The 15,992-nt window shown below is 63.0% G+C and overlaps 1 protein-coding gene across 1 annotated transcript in view; it reads right to left on the bottom strand.

Moving 5' to 3' along the window:
* Nucleotides 1-1,634: 1,634 nt before the first annotated feature.
* The window catches only part of CERK (ceramide kinase), a 36,294-nt gene continuing 21,936 nt past the window's right edge, over nucleotides 1,635-15,992 (bottom strand). The window contains exons 7-13 of the mRNA XM_036278236.1: nucleotides 11,665-11,739; nucleotides 10,651-10,803; nucleotides 9,349-9,454; nucleotides 7,794-7,870; nucleotides 6,997-7,202; nucleotides 5,405-5,613; nucleotides 1,635-3,692 (exon numbers count right to left, since the gene is read on the bottom strand). Of these exons, the coding sequence (XP_036134129.1) occupies nucleotides 3,632-3,692; nucleotides 5,405-5,613; nucleotides 6,997-7,202; nucleotides 7,794-7,870; nucleotides 9,349-9,454; nucleotides 10,651-10,803; nucleotides 11,665-11,739 (887 nt within the window). The 3' untranslated portion in view covers nucleotides 1,635-3,631. The remainder of the gene's footprint in view (nucleotides 3,693-5,404; nucleotides 5,614-6,996; nucleotides 7,203-7,793; nucleotides 7,871-9,348; nucleotides 9,455-10,650; nucleotides 10,804-11,664; nucleotides 11,740-15,992) is intronic.

Raw genomic sequence — 15,992 nt, 5'->3', positions numbered from 1 at the left:
GCTGGTGCGGGCGGGGGCCAGCGGCGAGGACCGGTCACTGCAGGTGTGAATCTGGGCCCGTGTTCCGTTCTCATGACAGATCACTGAACTAGAGCGAATGTTAGATTTTCTACGTCTGAAGCCGGAGTCTATTTTGAATCTGTAAATAATCATTACCAGTGGAACTCGGTTCTGCACAAGGATTGTACTGTATGAAGAACTGATGAAAAGTCCCCTTGTAACATTTTTTAAAGAAAACTTTGTTTGTTTAAAGAAAAAGTCTTGTATAAATTATAATTTTTATTTAAATAAACCTGAAATGCTTTGTGCTAAGGCGGGGTCCCCGTGCACCGTGGGCGGCCGGGGGGGGGCGGGCCAGGCACCGTCCCCTCGGGCGGCAGGGTTTCCACAGCCGCAGCATCGAGGACAGTGGGGGTTTGGACACCGAGGCCCCAGTGAAGGCGGGGGGCGGGGAGTGGACTGGGGGCGGGGACAAGGGGCAGGGAGCCCAGGGAGCCTGCCGACCGCGCTGACTCACAGGGAGGCGTCCACTGGGGACAGCCTGGCACTGACCCCAGGGTGTGCAGGGAGTTCAGAAACGGGGAGACGCAGCACACTGGGCTTGGGGTACAGGTCCTGGCCCCACCCAGGGGTGTCTTCCAGGTTCCTGCACCCAGAGCCCCCTGGGAGGCAGGTGCCTGCCAAGGTTGCCCAGGGAGTGGGCCAGCGCTGGGGGAACCAGGGCCTGTGGGTGCGCTCCACCTCGGGGCGTGGCCGGACCCTTGGTCCATCTGTCGGACAGTGCGGGGCTGGGATACAGCCATGTCCCCAGGGACCTGCTCAGGATCACCTGCTCCCTCCCTGGTGACCGTTCTGACAGGACACCCAGACCCTGATTTTCTGACCCCAGTCCCCTCAGCTCCCACTCACACCTCAGCCATCCTGGTAGCCGGCCCCCCACCGGCTCCACCCTGGTCGGTCCCTCCACCAGGCCTTTCGTCGCCGTGGACAGAGACCCTCCTCATGGGGGACACCCACCCTGGGAGGGAACCCTGAGTGAGGGGAGATCGGGCCCCAGCGTGCCCGCACACACGCCTGGCACCATTTGAAGGACGGTGTGACGACCGCATCTCTGCGCCGGCTTCCTTCGCAGGCCTGTGTGTTCCCACGTGCGTGGGCAGGTGCGGCTTGGCCCCACTCACGACGGTGCGGAAGCCATACGTTCTCGGTGGAAACCATTCAAAGTGTGAATATTGACCTTTCCCAGCAAGACGTGTGTGGTGTGTCTGACGCCGGCAGCAGGATGGTTTTGCTAGTGTCTGCGCACATGTGGGGGGCCGGGCTACGCTGTGGGGTTCAAGGGTACTCAGGGTTGTTTGCACCTGGTGCTGGATTTGTCGGGATGTGACCCCATCATAAGCCAAGAAGCCTCTGCGTTCTGAGAGGGCGTCTCGGCTTTTCCTGGCAGGTCCAGGGGCCAAAACAAGGCACCGTGGGGCCCCCGCAGGGCTGGGCCTTTATTCTGGGGACACAGAGCCCCTGCAGGGCTGCAGCAGAAGGGTCACTGCAGGGTGGGGGAGTCTGGGGGACGCGAGGACAGAGAAACACAGAGGGACGTGAAATTATTAAAGACGATTTTCTTCTTGAATTGGGGTTCTCATCATTCATTCTTACTGTTTATTTAGCAGCCAAATTCTGCCCAAAGTAACTTTATTTTTGTCTTCTCAAACATATCAGAGTAAATGACCATTTTCTAATCTTGAAACCTGCAAGACCAGAGAGGAAATGAAGCCGCCTTCCCAGCCCCCTCCCAGCGACACAAGGTTGCAGGAAGGACGGTCACAGTGCCCCCCGCGGCCGGAAGGCCGAGCCACAGGCCAGCCCTTCAAGTGCTCTTGCTGACACTACCTACCACCAGTTCTGATTTTTCCCCCGTTAAATCCCAAGGTGCAGGGTGTGGGTGATCCACCTGGAGTTTCGGCGGACGTCAGGTCTGCGCGGATGTCCGAAAGGTACTTCCGTCCTGTGCACAGATGATCAGGGAGCTCTCGGGGGTTCAGTCTCGCCACCCCCCGAGTTCCAAGGTTTGCCACGGGCAGGTCGGCGTGCAGGCGGTGAGCACTGCCAAGGCCATCTGGGCCCCGAGGCGTGGCGGGGTCTCCTGCCGCCCACGCACGCTCCCTCTCTGGCCTGGGCCGTTTCCAGAACCAGTGGTGGATTTCAGGGCGGACCCGGTCCCGCTGGGGAGACTCTCAGGAGCGCTGCCCGGGCACTGAGCCCGAGGGCACTGCCCGCACGGAGCTGCCCGCCCCACCCCTTTGGTTTCCTCCCAGCCAGGAGCAAACAACAGAAATGGCCACTTTACACCCAGACTTCATCCGCTCACAACCACTCAGCCATCTGACTCCCACGATCTCCTGAATGACGGCCGTGCCTCGTGCACAGAGGAAAAGGCCGAGAGGCCGCGGTGGCGCAGCTGTCGCCGGTGGGGCTGAGTGACGGCACAGGCTTCAGGTGGACTTCAACACACACACCTGCACGCGGCTTCTAAACACGCTGTCTGCTCAGCTGTCTGCTCAGGGCTGAGATGGCTGGACCGAGGGGGAGGGGGCCGGGCGCTGGGACGGCGGACAGGGCGGCCCCGGGGACGGCCGGCGTTCCTGTCGCAAAGCAAACCTCCTCTGCACCTCCGGGGTCCCCAAGCCGAGAACAGGCTGCAGGCCACGGCGCAGGCGGGACCGGACCGGGCCTTGGAGTCTGTCCAGGCGGCAGCCCGCAGCAAACGGGAGCACTAACCATGAGGACACCTCGTTGCGAGTCAGGTCTAACAGGACAAAACTGTCAATAAATATGTAGAAATAAACGCGAAGATAAAAGAACAAATCTGGACTGTGTGTCGACTGGAGGCCGGCACCAAACGAACCCCTGGAATGTAGACCCCCGCCCCCAGCCCCGGGGAGGGTCTGAAGCTGGCAATGCAGAGCGAGCGTCTTGCCCACTGCGCGCTGCCCAGTCCGTCTGCCCGCGGAGCCCAGGCGAGGACTCCCGCTGGGGCACCTTTGGCCATCACCCCGCCCGCTGCCTGCTTGTGGGGCCCAGGGCTGCCGCTGGATTGTCAGGTCGCTACTACGGGGGCGCAAGCAAGGCTGTCGGGAGTGTGTCCCTGCTTCTCGGGCTCTCGCTGAAGTGGCGGGCGCACAGCAGGAGGACCTGGGACAGCACCCCAAGCATGAGCTCAGATGACAGTAACACGCGGGCCGAGAGCCCCTACTTCCCAGGACTCGGCCGTGAACAACCAGACAAGTCTGGCAGGGCCGGTCAGTGGCCGGAGGCTGTGACACGGCCGGGGGGCCTCCTCTTCCACTGTCTGCGCCGTCCCCGCCGTTAAAATCTAAGAGGCCAGCGCCCCAAATCCACAGTCAATGTCTGCTGAGAATAAGTTATGTGACACGCAACCAAAGGGTCACGTAGAACTGAAAATGCCCGATGTGTTCACAAAGTTGTTGACAGAAGGAACTGTCTCTAAAACCAAGATTTAACTATCAAAAATAAATTTCTAAATTTAAATGTATGTATCCACATAATTGGTCTGTAGCATTTTCTTAATTTTCACGCTTCCAAGCACAGCGAGAAGGCGGGCGGGCGGAGGGGCTCAGCCGCGGGGCTCCTCCTCGATCCCTCGGGCGAAGAGCCGGACGAGCTGGCAGTGGACCCTGCGGGGACACACAGGGCCACGCTGAGACCCGCGCCCTGACGCCGGCCCGGCCTGGGCTACATTCACCCAGTCCCACCCCGTAATGATGGCTCAGGGTGCGGTGATTTCCTTAACACTCCCTAGAGACCTGCTTTGTAACAAGGGCAGTGACGGCCCAGGGGAAACCGGGTTCTAATTCCAGCCCCCCACTCACCACCAGTGACCCCAGGTACCGGGCAGGGCTCCCGCAGGCTCCCCGAGCGCATGAGCCCCGGCAGGTGGAGCACCAGGTCTGAGGAGCAGGCGGAGGTCCCCGAGGCCCCTCCCAGGACAAGCTCCGGGCGGCCCCACAGCCTCCTGGGAGACGGTAGTGAACCTCCCTGACTCCCCGCAGAGTGTGGTGACGTTGACCAGGACACAGGCCCAGGCCACAGGAGAAAGCCTGGCCTGATTCTCCAGTGCCCAGTCTCTCCAGGAAGCCCCCAGGCCCACACTACCACCCCGTCTCCTTCCCTCGTGGGAAGGGTCTGCAGAGGCCGAGTCCCTGGAGCGCGACACGCTGGCGGGTTTTCCTGTGGCCCCCGGGCCACCTGCGGTCAGCAGACTGAGTGGCCGTCACCGCCACAGTGAGCACCTCCTGAGTGCCGACGGGAGCACTTGCATCGGAACGGGGTGCGGTCAGAGCGTGCCCCTGGCCGGCAGCCCTGTGGCCAGCAGCTGGCTGGCTGGGAAGCCACCGCAAGTGGCGAATTCCAAACAGGACACACATGTTCCCTTCGGTGCTGTGACTGGAAACATCGGGGGCACCTCCGTGCCCCGCTCTCCGCACGGCGGGCCTGTGGGCCCCGCGCTCATCCCTGTCACGTGACCCGCGCTGTCCTTCCTTCCCTCCGTGGACACCGAGGTTTCGAGACCTCTGCCAACAGTCCCAAATCGCCCTCGATCTGGTAGGACTTTATACCCAGGCCTCACTTAACAGCCTTCCTTTTTTTAATACTCACCCGGGGATACCCCCCCCCATTTATCTTCAGATAGAGTGGGGGGGGGGCATTGCTTGGTCACCTCCTGCACAACCCCAACCAGAGCCAGGGACCAAACTACAGCCGAGGTTCGTGCTCTTGACCGGAATCGAACCCGCGACTCTTCGGTCCATGGGCCGACGCTCTGACTGCTGAGCCAAGCTGAGGGCCGACGCTCTGACTGCTGAGCCAAGCTGGCCAGGGCCCCTTTAACCGCTTTCTAAGGAAAGCAACCTCCCGAGACTGTGTCTCTTCATGGAAAAGACGCCTTCCTGCCCCGACGGTTCACCTGGCTACGTAATACCTACCACGCACACGGACAGTCTGAGACATGATTACAGACTTCTAATACCACGTACCACGGGCCCCCCTTCCCACACTCCGCCGTCCCCACCCTGGCCACGAGCCTGGACCCCAGCATGCTGAACTCGGGCAGCAGGCCGGGCAGTTCAGGCCAGAGCGCCCCCTGGTGGGTGCAGGGAACCAGGACCCAGAAAACGCCCGAGGAGACTGCAAATTCAGAATGTCGGGCAAAGCTGCCCGGCCAGGGCTGGCGGGCAGGGCACGGGAGAGAGATCAAGGCTTCAAAGACCTGCGACAATGATCCACACCCGGCATGTTCCCAAAGAGAAGCTGAGGCGCCCGCCAGGGCGTGTGGCACAGAATGGGCCTGGCCACGCGCCCAAGTCCCGAGGGGCGGGGGCTCACCCACCTGACCTCAATGGCGGAGCTGCTGAGAACCTCCCCGTCGCAGTTCCAGGAGCTGTTGGAGGCCGCACAGCAGCACGGGGGGTGCTGGCTGCAGATCTGGCCCAGCCCCTTCTTCCCCCGCTCGCCCAGGTCCCCGTCCTCGTCCTCCGCGTGCGTCGACACAAACTGGAACTTCTTGACGCGGTAAACTTCAACAAAAGTGAAGTCGAACTAGCAGAAGGGGAGAGGGTGTTCCCAGCGTGAGGGTTCCGGGAGGGGTGGGGACAGCCCCCACCAGCTCCAGCCAGCTGGGCCCTGCGCTCGGCCGGCCCTGCAGGCGCGGACGCAGGCGGGCCCCGGGCGGCACTGTCCAGCTCGCTGGACGGCTGGAGGTGGACAGGAGCCAGGGACCTGCCTTCCTGGGCACCCGGCTAAACTCTCTGAGACCCCTGGAAATCCACCGTGCCCACCGTGATGCCATCTGTAGGTCCTTAGCAGTGACCCGTAGAATTCTTTGTCTCTTTCACAATAACTATTTAAAGAGCTACACACACACACACACACACCACTATGGGAGTAGTGGTTCTACTACTACAAGTTTTTGTTTTATCCTCACCCGAGGACATTTTTCCATTCTTGTTCAGATAGAACAGGAGGGAATGAGAGAGAGAGAAACATCGACGTGAAAGAGACATCGAGTGGCTGCCTCCCGCACGACCCAACCAGGGCTGAGGACGAATCACAACCGAGGTACGTGCCCTTGACCGGAATCAAACCCGTGACTCACTGGTCCACGGGCTGACACTCTAACTGCTGAGCCTAACCCGCCTGGGCCAATTTAAGTTTTAAAAAAAGCAAATTTCGCCCTGGCCGGTTTGGCTCAGCAGTTAGAGCTTCAGCCTGCGGACCAGAGAGTCCCAGGTTCAGTTCCTGCTAGGGGCACGTACCAAAATAAATAAAAAAATTAAAAAAAGGCGAATTTCACTAAAATCAGAGACTGACCCCAGTTCTCTGCACAGTGCCAGGCTCGGGTCTCCCTGCCCCAGAGGCAGAGGCCCCGTGAGCGGGTGGGCCCCGGAGCCTGAGGGTCGACCGTGAGCGTCCTGCCCAGAATGTCGCTGTGCCGCTGGCTTCTGTGTGCACAGGACGCTGGGACAGGGACCTCCACACCCCCTTCCGGCGCTCAGGGAGGTCATTATACTTTCAGATGAGGTTTTACGAGGAGTCACTGGGACTGAGCGTTTACAAGGGGTGAGACGCGCCCTGGCCGGTTTGGCTCAGCGGTTAGAGCGTCGCCCACTGACCAGAGTTGTGGGTTCGATTCCCATCAAGGGCATGTACGTTGGTTGTGAATTGGTCCCTGGCCCTAGCCCAGGTCAGGTAGGAGGCAACCAATCGATGTGCCTCTGTCACATCAATGTTTCTCTTCCCGCCTCCCTCTCCCTATTCTGTCTGAAAATAAAATATCCTCGAGTGAGGATTTTAAAAAATAATAAAAAAGAAAAGGGGTGAGACGCTAGCAAACAGTCTGCCCTTCCTTCCAGGGACCCGGTAACAGGCTCACGAGAGCCCGGCAGGGGAGGCCCCGGGGCTCAGGGAGCCAGGCGCACCCACCTGGTCGCAGTGGTTGGTGTGCCGGACGAGGAACCGCAGGAAGTTGAACCTGGAGCACTTCCGGATGAGGATGAGGTCGGAAGACCCGTCTCCCAAGTGGGCGGCCGGGGACAGGCCCCTGGGGCTCCGGGGACACGCACAGGACATGTTCGTGGCGTTGATGGCCAGGAACTTCCCGCAGACGACCTTCCACTCCTCCACCTCCTCTGAAGCAGGGGACACCGAGAGGTCCCACTGGAGGGGCGGGCCTCCGGGGACCGCACAGGACGTCCCCACGCCCCTCGGGGTTGAACCTGCCCCGGTCCCATGCCGGCCACACACTCGTACTAACGCTGCTGCCGCCACACCTGTCACGGACACTAAGAACACCCACCACGGAAGCCGTACACTGGCCTGGGAAACTGTCCCTGGTCCCCACATGGGGACTTCGGAACAACGATTTAGAACAGGGTCACCTACTCTGGCCCACTGTCTGATTCTGTGTGGCCTGTGAGCTGAGGAGGACCTGCACATCTTGACGTGTCTGAAGAGATCTGAGTGATACGTGGTGGCACGGGCGAGTCACGGGCAACCCTAACTGCAGTGTCCACAAATAACCTCTGGGACAGGGCTGTGGCCTTCCCTTCCCCAGGGGCCACGAATCCCAAAGTCGGCACCGGGAGCCCGCCACGGAGACACTGCCGACCGGCTCCTGGGTGGCCTCTCCGAGCCTCTGGTCCTCCGGGGAGCGCAGGGGCGGGCAGGCCCCGCACCCGACCGCAGGCGCGGCGAGGGCACCAGTGTGCCCGGGACCTCACCCGAGCTCTCCAGGCCGTACAGCGACCGCTTCTGCTCCTCCTCCAGCTGCTGCCTGCTCTGCCTGCAGACAAAGCACCTGGAAGACAGAAGCCGCCCTTCTCACGCCACGGCTCCCGGAGGGGCGTGCGGGCGGCAGGGACCACGGCGCGCCAGTCCTGTGTGCCGTGAATGTTCACGTCAAAGGCTCGGCTAAGACACTGCTTTGGCTCAGCCCGTGTGGCTCACTGGTTGAGCGTCGACCCTGCACCAAGAGGTCTCCGGTTCCATTCCCAGTCAGGTTGTGGGCCTGATCCCCAGTGGGGGGCGTGCAGGAGGCGGCCAGTCCATGTTCTCTCTCATCGATGTTTCCATCTCTCTCTCCCTCTCTCTCTAAAATCAATAAAGAAGAAAGCAAAACACTTCTTTGACTCATGTCAGTGTGTCCTTGTCTAAAGCAAAGGGCACCCACGAGGCCCCTGTGTGGGCTCCCTGGGCATGGCGGGCTGGCCCTCACCCAGAGTGGCGCTGGCTAGAAAACCAGACACGGTTCCACCAGTGTGTCCCCCCTGAGCCCAAGTCACTGTCCCAGGACAGAAGTTGTCAGTTATCTGTCCCGGCCAGTACCAAGCAGGCAGGTGACTCCGAATGTACTCCTGAGTCTAGAACACCCCTGCGGTCCGGGCACCCCTGAGGTCCTGGGAACCCCCGTGGCCCCAGGCACCCCTGCTGTCCAGACACCCCCGCAGCCCCAGGCACCCCCACGGTCCGGGCACCCCCGCGGCCCCGGGCACCCCCGCGGCCTGGGCACCCCTGCACCACACCACTGAACAGGACAAGCACTATGCTGGTCATCGACGCAGCAAAACAAATGCCATCCGCCTCCGACAGACCAAGCTTTACGGTCTCGAGGTCTCCACTCAAAGGGAAGGACCGGGGAAGGGGTCCGATGTCTGAATGACTTCACAGAAAAGCCTGAACCCTTCAAAATCCCACACCCTCTGCGTCCTCGGACCATGGAGCAGGGACACCCCGCTGTCGCCGAGAAGCCACTGGGCCACAAGACTGATTTCAGGACTACCCCAGGTCCTGCTCTAAACTGAGGTCCCCGGTGGGAAGGAGCTGCTGTGACTCTCGCACATGCTCAGAGACTGCGGCAGGTCGGGACAGGCCCTCAGCTGTGGCTGCCGTCACCTGCTCTCCCTCTGCGCCTGCTCGCTGCCCGGGCGCTGGCCGGGCTGGGCTCGCCCTCCCTCCCTCGAGGGCAGGCACCGCCACGGTGCGTGGGGCTCAGATGGGCCAGGGTCTCAGGTGGGGTGGGGCTGGGAGGCTCCCCGTGGTCCCTGCGGTGTCCGGCGCACACGGCGAAAGCGGTCTCCGGACGAGCTGATGTAAGCTCCCCACCCGGGACCGTGTGGCCTGCATGCGCCTCCCCTCCGGTCCACCGGGGGCGCCGTGTGGGGCGTGGGTGAATGCGAAACGCTACGCTAGCCCGCGCTGTCTGGCACCAACCCCAGCACCCCGACCCCCGTGGGAAAGGGCGACACCGACGCCCGCTTCCCGCCGCAGCGTGCTCACCCGGCCCGGCAGGGCTTCCCGTCCCGCGGAGAGCCCACCGTGTGCTGGGCCGGGAGGAAGGACACCGTGCCTTCGTAGCAGTGATGGGACAGGAAGGTCTTCAGACCTGAGGAAAAACAACCGCAGGGTCATCTCGCGGTCACGACAGTGAGACCTCCAGCTCCAGAAACCTCAGTGGGCGCAGGTCCCCGAGAGGCCTTCTAACAGCCGCCCCCCGCAGAGGGGACTGAGGGCCTGCCACCCCCGCCACCGTGCTGAACCGCTGGACCACACGTCTGGGTGCAATAACCACCCGTCCTGTGTCACCCTGCTGTCCCCTGGGAGAGGCTCAGTCACTACCCGTCCTGTGTCACCCCCGCTGTCTCCCCTGTCCCCCAAGGAGGACAACCTGCCAACTCAGTTCCTCCAGAAAGTGAAGGGTGACAGCCAGACCCCGCATGGGGTGGGAGGGCACGCTGATCCGTCTGCAGCTTCGAGCTCTGAGCAGCCCTGGACCACAGTGTCCCCATTTCTGTGCCCTCAGACGGGGCCGCCTGACTGTCCTGCTGGCCCCAAAGCCCGCGACCAGGCTGCACCACCTGCACTCGCCTCCACGGGCTGGACTCCCTCTGCCCCAACCCAGACCCTCCGGAGGACAGCTCGGCCTCGCAGGCAGCGTGTGGCCCCGGCGTGAGGACGGGGAGACCCTGGCCGGTGGGCAGAGAGGGGGCGCCCGGGGGCTCAGGATCGCGGCCTCGCGCGCCATGATGAATCATCAGGAAAACAGCACCGGCCACTGAAACTCTGGGGCTTTTCTCGTCCCCTCGTTACTCCTTTTCCTGACTGAGGTTTGACGGGCATCTTTCTGCTGAGATTTTGAAGCTACACTGTCGTTTTGACGAGGTCTTTTCATGAACGCAGCTCCCCAAGCTCCTGTTCGCTTCTCTCCTGAGACAGTGGTTCTGATGTTAGTACCTGGAATTACTGTTTAATTTGATACAGATTCACCCAAAAGCACCGAGAGAGGGCAGTGCCCGCCTTGACGACATGCCCGGCCCTCGGCCCTCACACGTCGTCCCTGCATGACCTGCCCGCGCCCTGGGCCACGCAGACTGACACTTCCGTGTGGCCTGCACGTGCCCGCCGTTCGGATCCAGGCGGCCAGCCCGTGACCGCGGGCGGTTCTCCGGGCGCCAGGGATCTGTAGCTACAGGGGAGCCGGTCCTCGTGGGTCTGTCACAGGGGCGCCCGCCTCTCGAGGGCACCGTGCAGACGAGGTCGCCGAGGTGAGTGGACAGTTTCCCAGGTGCCGTTCTGAGTTACCTGAAAAGTCGTATCGGATGAGACCCATCCAGCGCTTCTTCTCGCTGTCCTTGATGATGTCCCCGTAGAAACCGTAGCCCAGCAGGGACACCGAGTACCGCAGCAGCGCCCCCTTGTGGTGCACCGAGGACACGTCCATGGGCAGCGAGTCCCCTGCGGAGAGAAGCCGGGGACTGGAAGCCGCTTCCCTCCCGCGGCCGCACCGTCCCCCCGGAGCCCGCAGCACTGGGGAGACCAATGCGCCTGCTCTGGGGGCGCCCTGCTCTCGGCAGGTGGCCACGCTCGGCCGAAGTCCCGAGGCAGGCGGGGACGCCTCTGTGCGGGACAAGCGGGACTGTGTCCCGAGGCGTGGTCGCGTCACCGGTGGAAGGAGGTGACAGCGAGGACAGGGTGCTTTCTAGAGTGCAGTCACCCCGCGAATTCGCAGAGCAGCGTTCGGGTGCCCTTGGCAGTGGTGTCGTCAGGGACCAGGAAAGGGGGAGGGAGCCGCAGCCACTCCTGTGCCTGCTCCCGTCAGAGCCAGGGTGCCCTGGCCTCAGGGACGCGCACTGAGCAGCAGCGAGCCAGGCAGAGCACACAGACGGGGAGACTGGCCGCGAGGCCTGCCCGGCCAGGTGACGAGGGGCTGAGCCGGGAATGGAGAGAAAGCGGGGAGCAGGGCACCACAGACTGGGGACAGAGGGGCAGAGGGCCGCGTGCTCGAGAACACACGTCCACCAGCATGGGGACACCGAGGAGAGCCGGCCGGCTCACAGGGTGCTGGGCGCCCCCCAAGGCTCTGGAAGGGTGCCGAGCAGGGTTCATGTTTCGAGGGCCCCTCTGACGGTGTGGGAAGACGGGACGAGGTGGCGGGTGGAGGGAAGCCACGCGGAGCCCGCAAATGGCCAGGGCAGGGAGGACGGTCGCGAGCCCCTCGCTGTGCCCGGGCGGCTGCGGGGCGGCTGCGGGGCGGCTGCGGGGCGGCTGCGGGGCGGCTGCGGGGCGGCTGCGGGGCGGCTGCGGGGCGGGACCCACCCACGACAATGTGCAGAGCTGACGTCTCCGCATCGTTGGCGCCGACCGTTGAGTAACACACACAGTCCGTTGACCCTGATGAGGAGAGAGAAGGCTCTCAATACCCTCAGAGTGACCGATACTGACCGCAGCCGCAGTCGGTTTCCAGTGACGTGCGTGCTGAGCTCTTCCTTCCCGTCCGCGGCCCGGACTGGAGGAGGAATAAATGCCGTCACCTGCAGAACGACACTGAGGAACTCAGAGAAACGCCTAGACGGGCCTCGCAGTCACCCCGAGAGCTCCTCCCGGAGTCTGGGAAGCGGGGCCCAGAAATGCCGGTGGCCGTCGGTCGCTGAGGACTTGGCTCAGGGCCTGCCCGGTGTGCCCTCCCGGGTGCCCAGCCGTGTGCCCTCCCGGGTGCCCAGCCGTGTGCCCAGACGGCAGCTGCGTCTCGGCGACAGAGCACGGAGAGCACGGGCCGCGTGTGGAGGCCGCAGGCAAGCGCCCCGGGGCCCACACACCAGGCGAGCTCGCGTCGCGGTGGTTAGAGGACAGAGTCCTGGCCCAGCCCGTGAGCACGCGAGCACGCGAGCACGCAGCCCACGCAGCCAGGGCTCCCCTCCTCCCGCGGCATCTGTGATGTGGGGGTGACACGGCACCAGCTATGCCTGGCCCACCAGGGCGTGGCACGGAAGCCATACTGACCCTCCCCAGGTCCGTCCTGCTTCCAACTGGGTCAGAATCCAGGTCGCTGCTCTTAACCCGAGTGGGCAGAGACTCCCCCGGGGCAGCATTTTACAACACAGATTCCTGAACCCCACACCCTGAGCTTCTGACTCAACAGTGAGATGGGGCTAAGCAACCGGAATTTTAACAGACCTGCTGAAGAGCTGGAAAACCCGGCTCTGGATTTCCCAAGAATCACCGGGCGGTGTGGCTCAGGGGCTGAGCGTGGGCCCTGCACCAGGAGGTCACCGGTTCGATTCCCGGTCAGGGCACAGGCCCGGGGTGTGGGCCCAATCCCCAGTGGGGGGCGTGCAGGAGGCGGCCAATCGATGTTCTCTCACCGATGTTTCTGTCTCTCTTTTCTCCTTTCCTCTCTCTAAAATCAATAAATAAAAAATATATTTTTTAAAGGATCACCGGGCAGCAGTGTCCACCACCGCACAGCATTGCCACAGACCACGACCGGCCAGGGTGCCAGGGTCGACGGGCATGGCCGCTCCAGCCACAGGCAGGGCCCAGAGTGACCCAACAGGCCTCGCTGTGACATCGGCGAGGCTCCGAGGTCACGGGTCCCAGCGGCTGAGCTGGACAGAGCCTGGTCCGGCGTGTAGCCAGAGCGGAAGGTAATTCAATGACTTCATCTCGGATGGCTGCGGCTTCGGACGGTAACTGGCACACCCCTGCCCGAGCATGTAACACACATGTTTTTGTTCTTCTCGACTTCGGTGACATCTGACTCCAAAAATGAGCCAAAAAGCAAACAATTGTAAACAAATATTTAAGACTACAGGACTAATTCTCAAAATGTCATTAAATGAGTGGGTTCCAGACTGCTTCCCGCACTCTCATCTTCATCATCAAGGGGACGCAAATGACAAGCACAAAGCGCAGAAAGGCCAGCGTCCCTGTGAGCCAGGCCCCGAGGCGGAGCCCTTCAGGTCCTGGAAGGTCGCAGAGCCGCGTGCCCCCTACGCGCCTGCTGCGCTGGCCACACGCTTCCCCACCGTCCTTTATAGCAAAACGTGATCGGACCCGGCCCCCTGCCTGTCTCTAACCAGACGGAGCTTGTACCGTCCTTGGCCAGGAAACAGCGATGACGGCGCATGAACACGGCCGGGCGTGCTGGTCTCTGCGGCACCAGGCCCGACAAGCCCAGGACCTCCGCCGTCCCTGTGGTCTGGCCTACGCACACCCCGTCTGCTCGGTGCGAAGCCGGCGTTGGAAGGAGGCTGGAAGTCCTCCAGAGGAACTCGAGGAGGGCTCGGTTCTAGAGAGAAGCCACTCTGACCACAGGACACCACCCTTCACCACAACAAAGACGGGCCCTTCCTGACGACCCATCTCAGCCAGGTGCCCTGGCATCTGGGAGGTGTGGGCAGGAGGGGTGGAGGCGGACTGGCCTTCCTGGTCGTGGGTGCCGGCCTGGGCCCCGCTCCAGGGGCTGGGAGGGACTGGCCCACAGGCCCACGGGCCACGTTCACTCAGGAGAAGCAGCCGCAGACTCCAGGGACAGAGGGAGACGGCGCGGAGCCCAGACTCGTGCGTCCCAGGGGGGAAGCAGAGGCTCCCTGGGGCCCCGCTCCCGGATGGGGGCTCCCGGATGGGGGCACACCTCCGCTCTCCCATCCAGGCCTGCCGCGGGGACATGGGAGGCAGACTGTTTCCAATAGGTCTCAGGGATGATCGCTAAGGAAGGTAATCAGCCCGCTCACTTCTGCTCAGGATCCCTCACGGGGCCACGGTCCCCCGTCTCCTGCACCTCCCTCCTCCGCTCGCCTCATGCACCCAGTTCACGCCAAGGAGCTCCCACAGCACGTCCCAAAGCCCCGCCTGCTCCTGCCTCGGGGCCTCTGCACGTGCCACACCCGCCTCCACAGTCCACCCCCGACGCAGAGCACTGTCCTCCCGACAGGTCCCTGTGAGCACCTGCCTGGACCGGCAGCTCCCCACACCCCCACACCCCCACGCTGCCCTCGTTTCTTACTTTATCCCTCCCCACCCCCAGCCCCGACTACTACGTGACTTGCTGCCTCGTTCACTCCGGGGTCGCACACGGAGCTGGGCCCCGGTTACGCTGAGACATCTCTGCTGAGGGAAGGAGCTGCCGGAGCTCGGGGTGCCCTCCGGTCCTGGATCCCTTGTTTTCAGCGTGAAGAGGCTGGTCTGGCTGACACCTGAGCCACAGACCACGGCTTCGAGTCCACTCAAACGTTCCTATTGTCGGTCATCCCTGAAAAACACCCTCTCTCCCTTGTCCCTCTTGGATACAACTCCCCGAGTATTTCTTCGGTCATCTGTTTGGCCCGGCCGCTGTGGCTCCGTGGATGGAGTGTCGTCCCATGGACTGAGAGGTCCAGGTTCGATTCCTGGTCAGGGCACATGCCTGGGTTGCAGGCTCGATCCCCAGGAGGGGGCGTGCAGGAGGCAGCCGATTGCTGTTTCTCACATCGACGTTTCTATCTCTCTCTCCCTTCCTCTCTCTCTAAAAATGTCAGTAAAAACATATTTATAGTTTTAAAAAGACATCTGTTTGGAGAAGACTTGAACCGAGAGGAAGGGCCAGCTCTAAACACAAGGAGATCCGGTTTGTTTGGGCGTCATGACTGGGTGCTGGCATCGAATCCTCTGAAGGCCTGACGCCCCAGGCCTGTGGTGCGCCCTCTGTGTTCCAGGCCCTGCGCAGCCCGGACGCTGCATCACACGAGCCCGGGTCCGCTCCCCGCTGTCCCTGTGGGTGCCCCGCCCCGGTCTGGACACGGCAGGCAGCAGGCAGGCACGCCGGTGCCCCCTGTGCAGGACGCGACCTTTCTGAAGCAGGGGCGACAGGCTCGGCTTCGGTGCACTTGGCCGGGCCCTGAGTCCCAGGACCCTTTCCTGTGCTCAGGAGAGAGGCTGAGGAGCAGCGGGCGTGAGGCTGGCCCCACTCTGCTCGAGCCCCGAGCCCCTGCAGGCCTCAGGACCGAGGCTGTGTCTGCAGCTGACCGACGGCCTGCGGGGGTGTCAGGGGCAGGTGACACTCTCCTTCCTCCCAGCAGAAGCCCACTGTCCTTTCCTCCCCGCGGGCAGGGGCCGAGAGCTGACTCGCGGTACAGACGCCTTGCTGATGTGGGCTTGACCACGGTGCCGCCTCCACGGCCAGCGGCACCCAGGACACACACCGCGGCTCCGAGGGGCCGCCCTCTCGAGAACACGTCCACCGGCACGGACTAGGACTAGGACCAGGTCCGCGCAGGAAAGGGGCACACAGCCTTGGGACGAGCATCTGGATACCCGGGACCCGCCTCCCCGCCGACTGCTCCCCAGAGTGCTGGAGGCCCAGCTCCAGTCACCGGCTGAGGGGACCCGCGGAGCCACGTCTCGGGGTCTCCCTCAGATCCCTCGTCTTGACCCCGCCAGGCTGCCGAGGCCAAATGACGAGGTCGTCCTCGGTGCCCCCGGCTCTCCCTCCTCCCTCCGTCTCCTGTTCACTCTGCCACCCGAACAATGCCGAGTCTCAGCCAACCACGTGCCACCATCACCACATCCACGTCTCGGCGTCCCCCCGGACTCGGCGACTGTCTCCAGCTGCTCCCAGAATGGAACGTGGGGCCTGGTCTCCCAGTCAGAGGTCATCCCTGCTCACC

Source organism: Molossus molossus, unplaced genomic scaffold (genome assembly GCF_014108415.1).
Source record: "Molossus molossus isolate mMolMol1 unplaced genomic scaffold, mMolMol1.p scaffold_m16_p_26, whole genome shotgun sequence".
Classification (NCBI taxonomy): Eukaryota; Metazoa; Chordata; class Mammalia; order Chiroptera; family Molossidae; genus Molossus; species Molossus molossus.
This window is presented reverse-complemented; position numbering and strand designations above follow the sequence as displayed.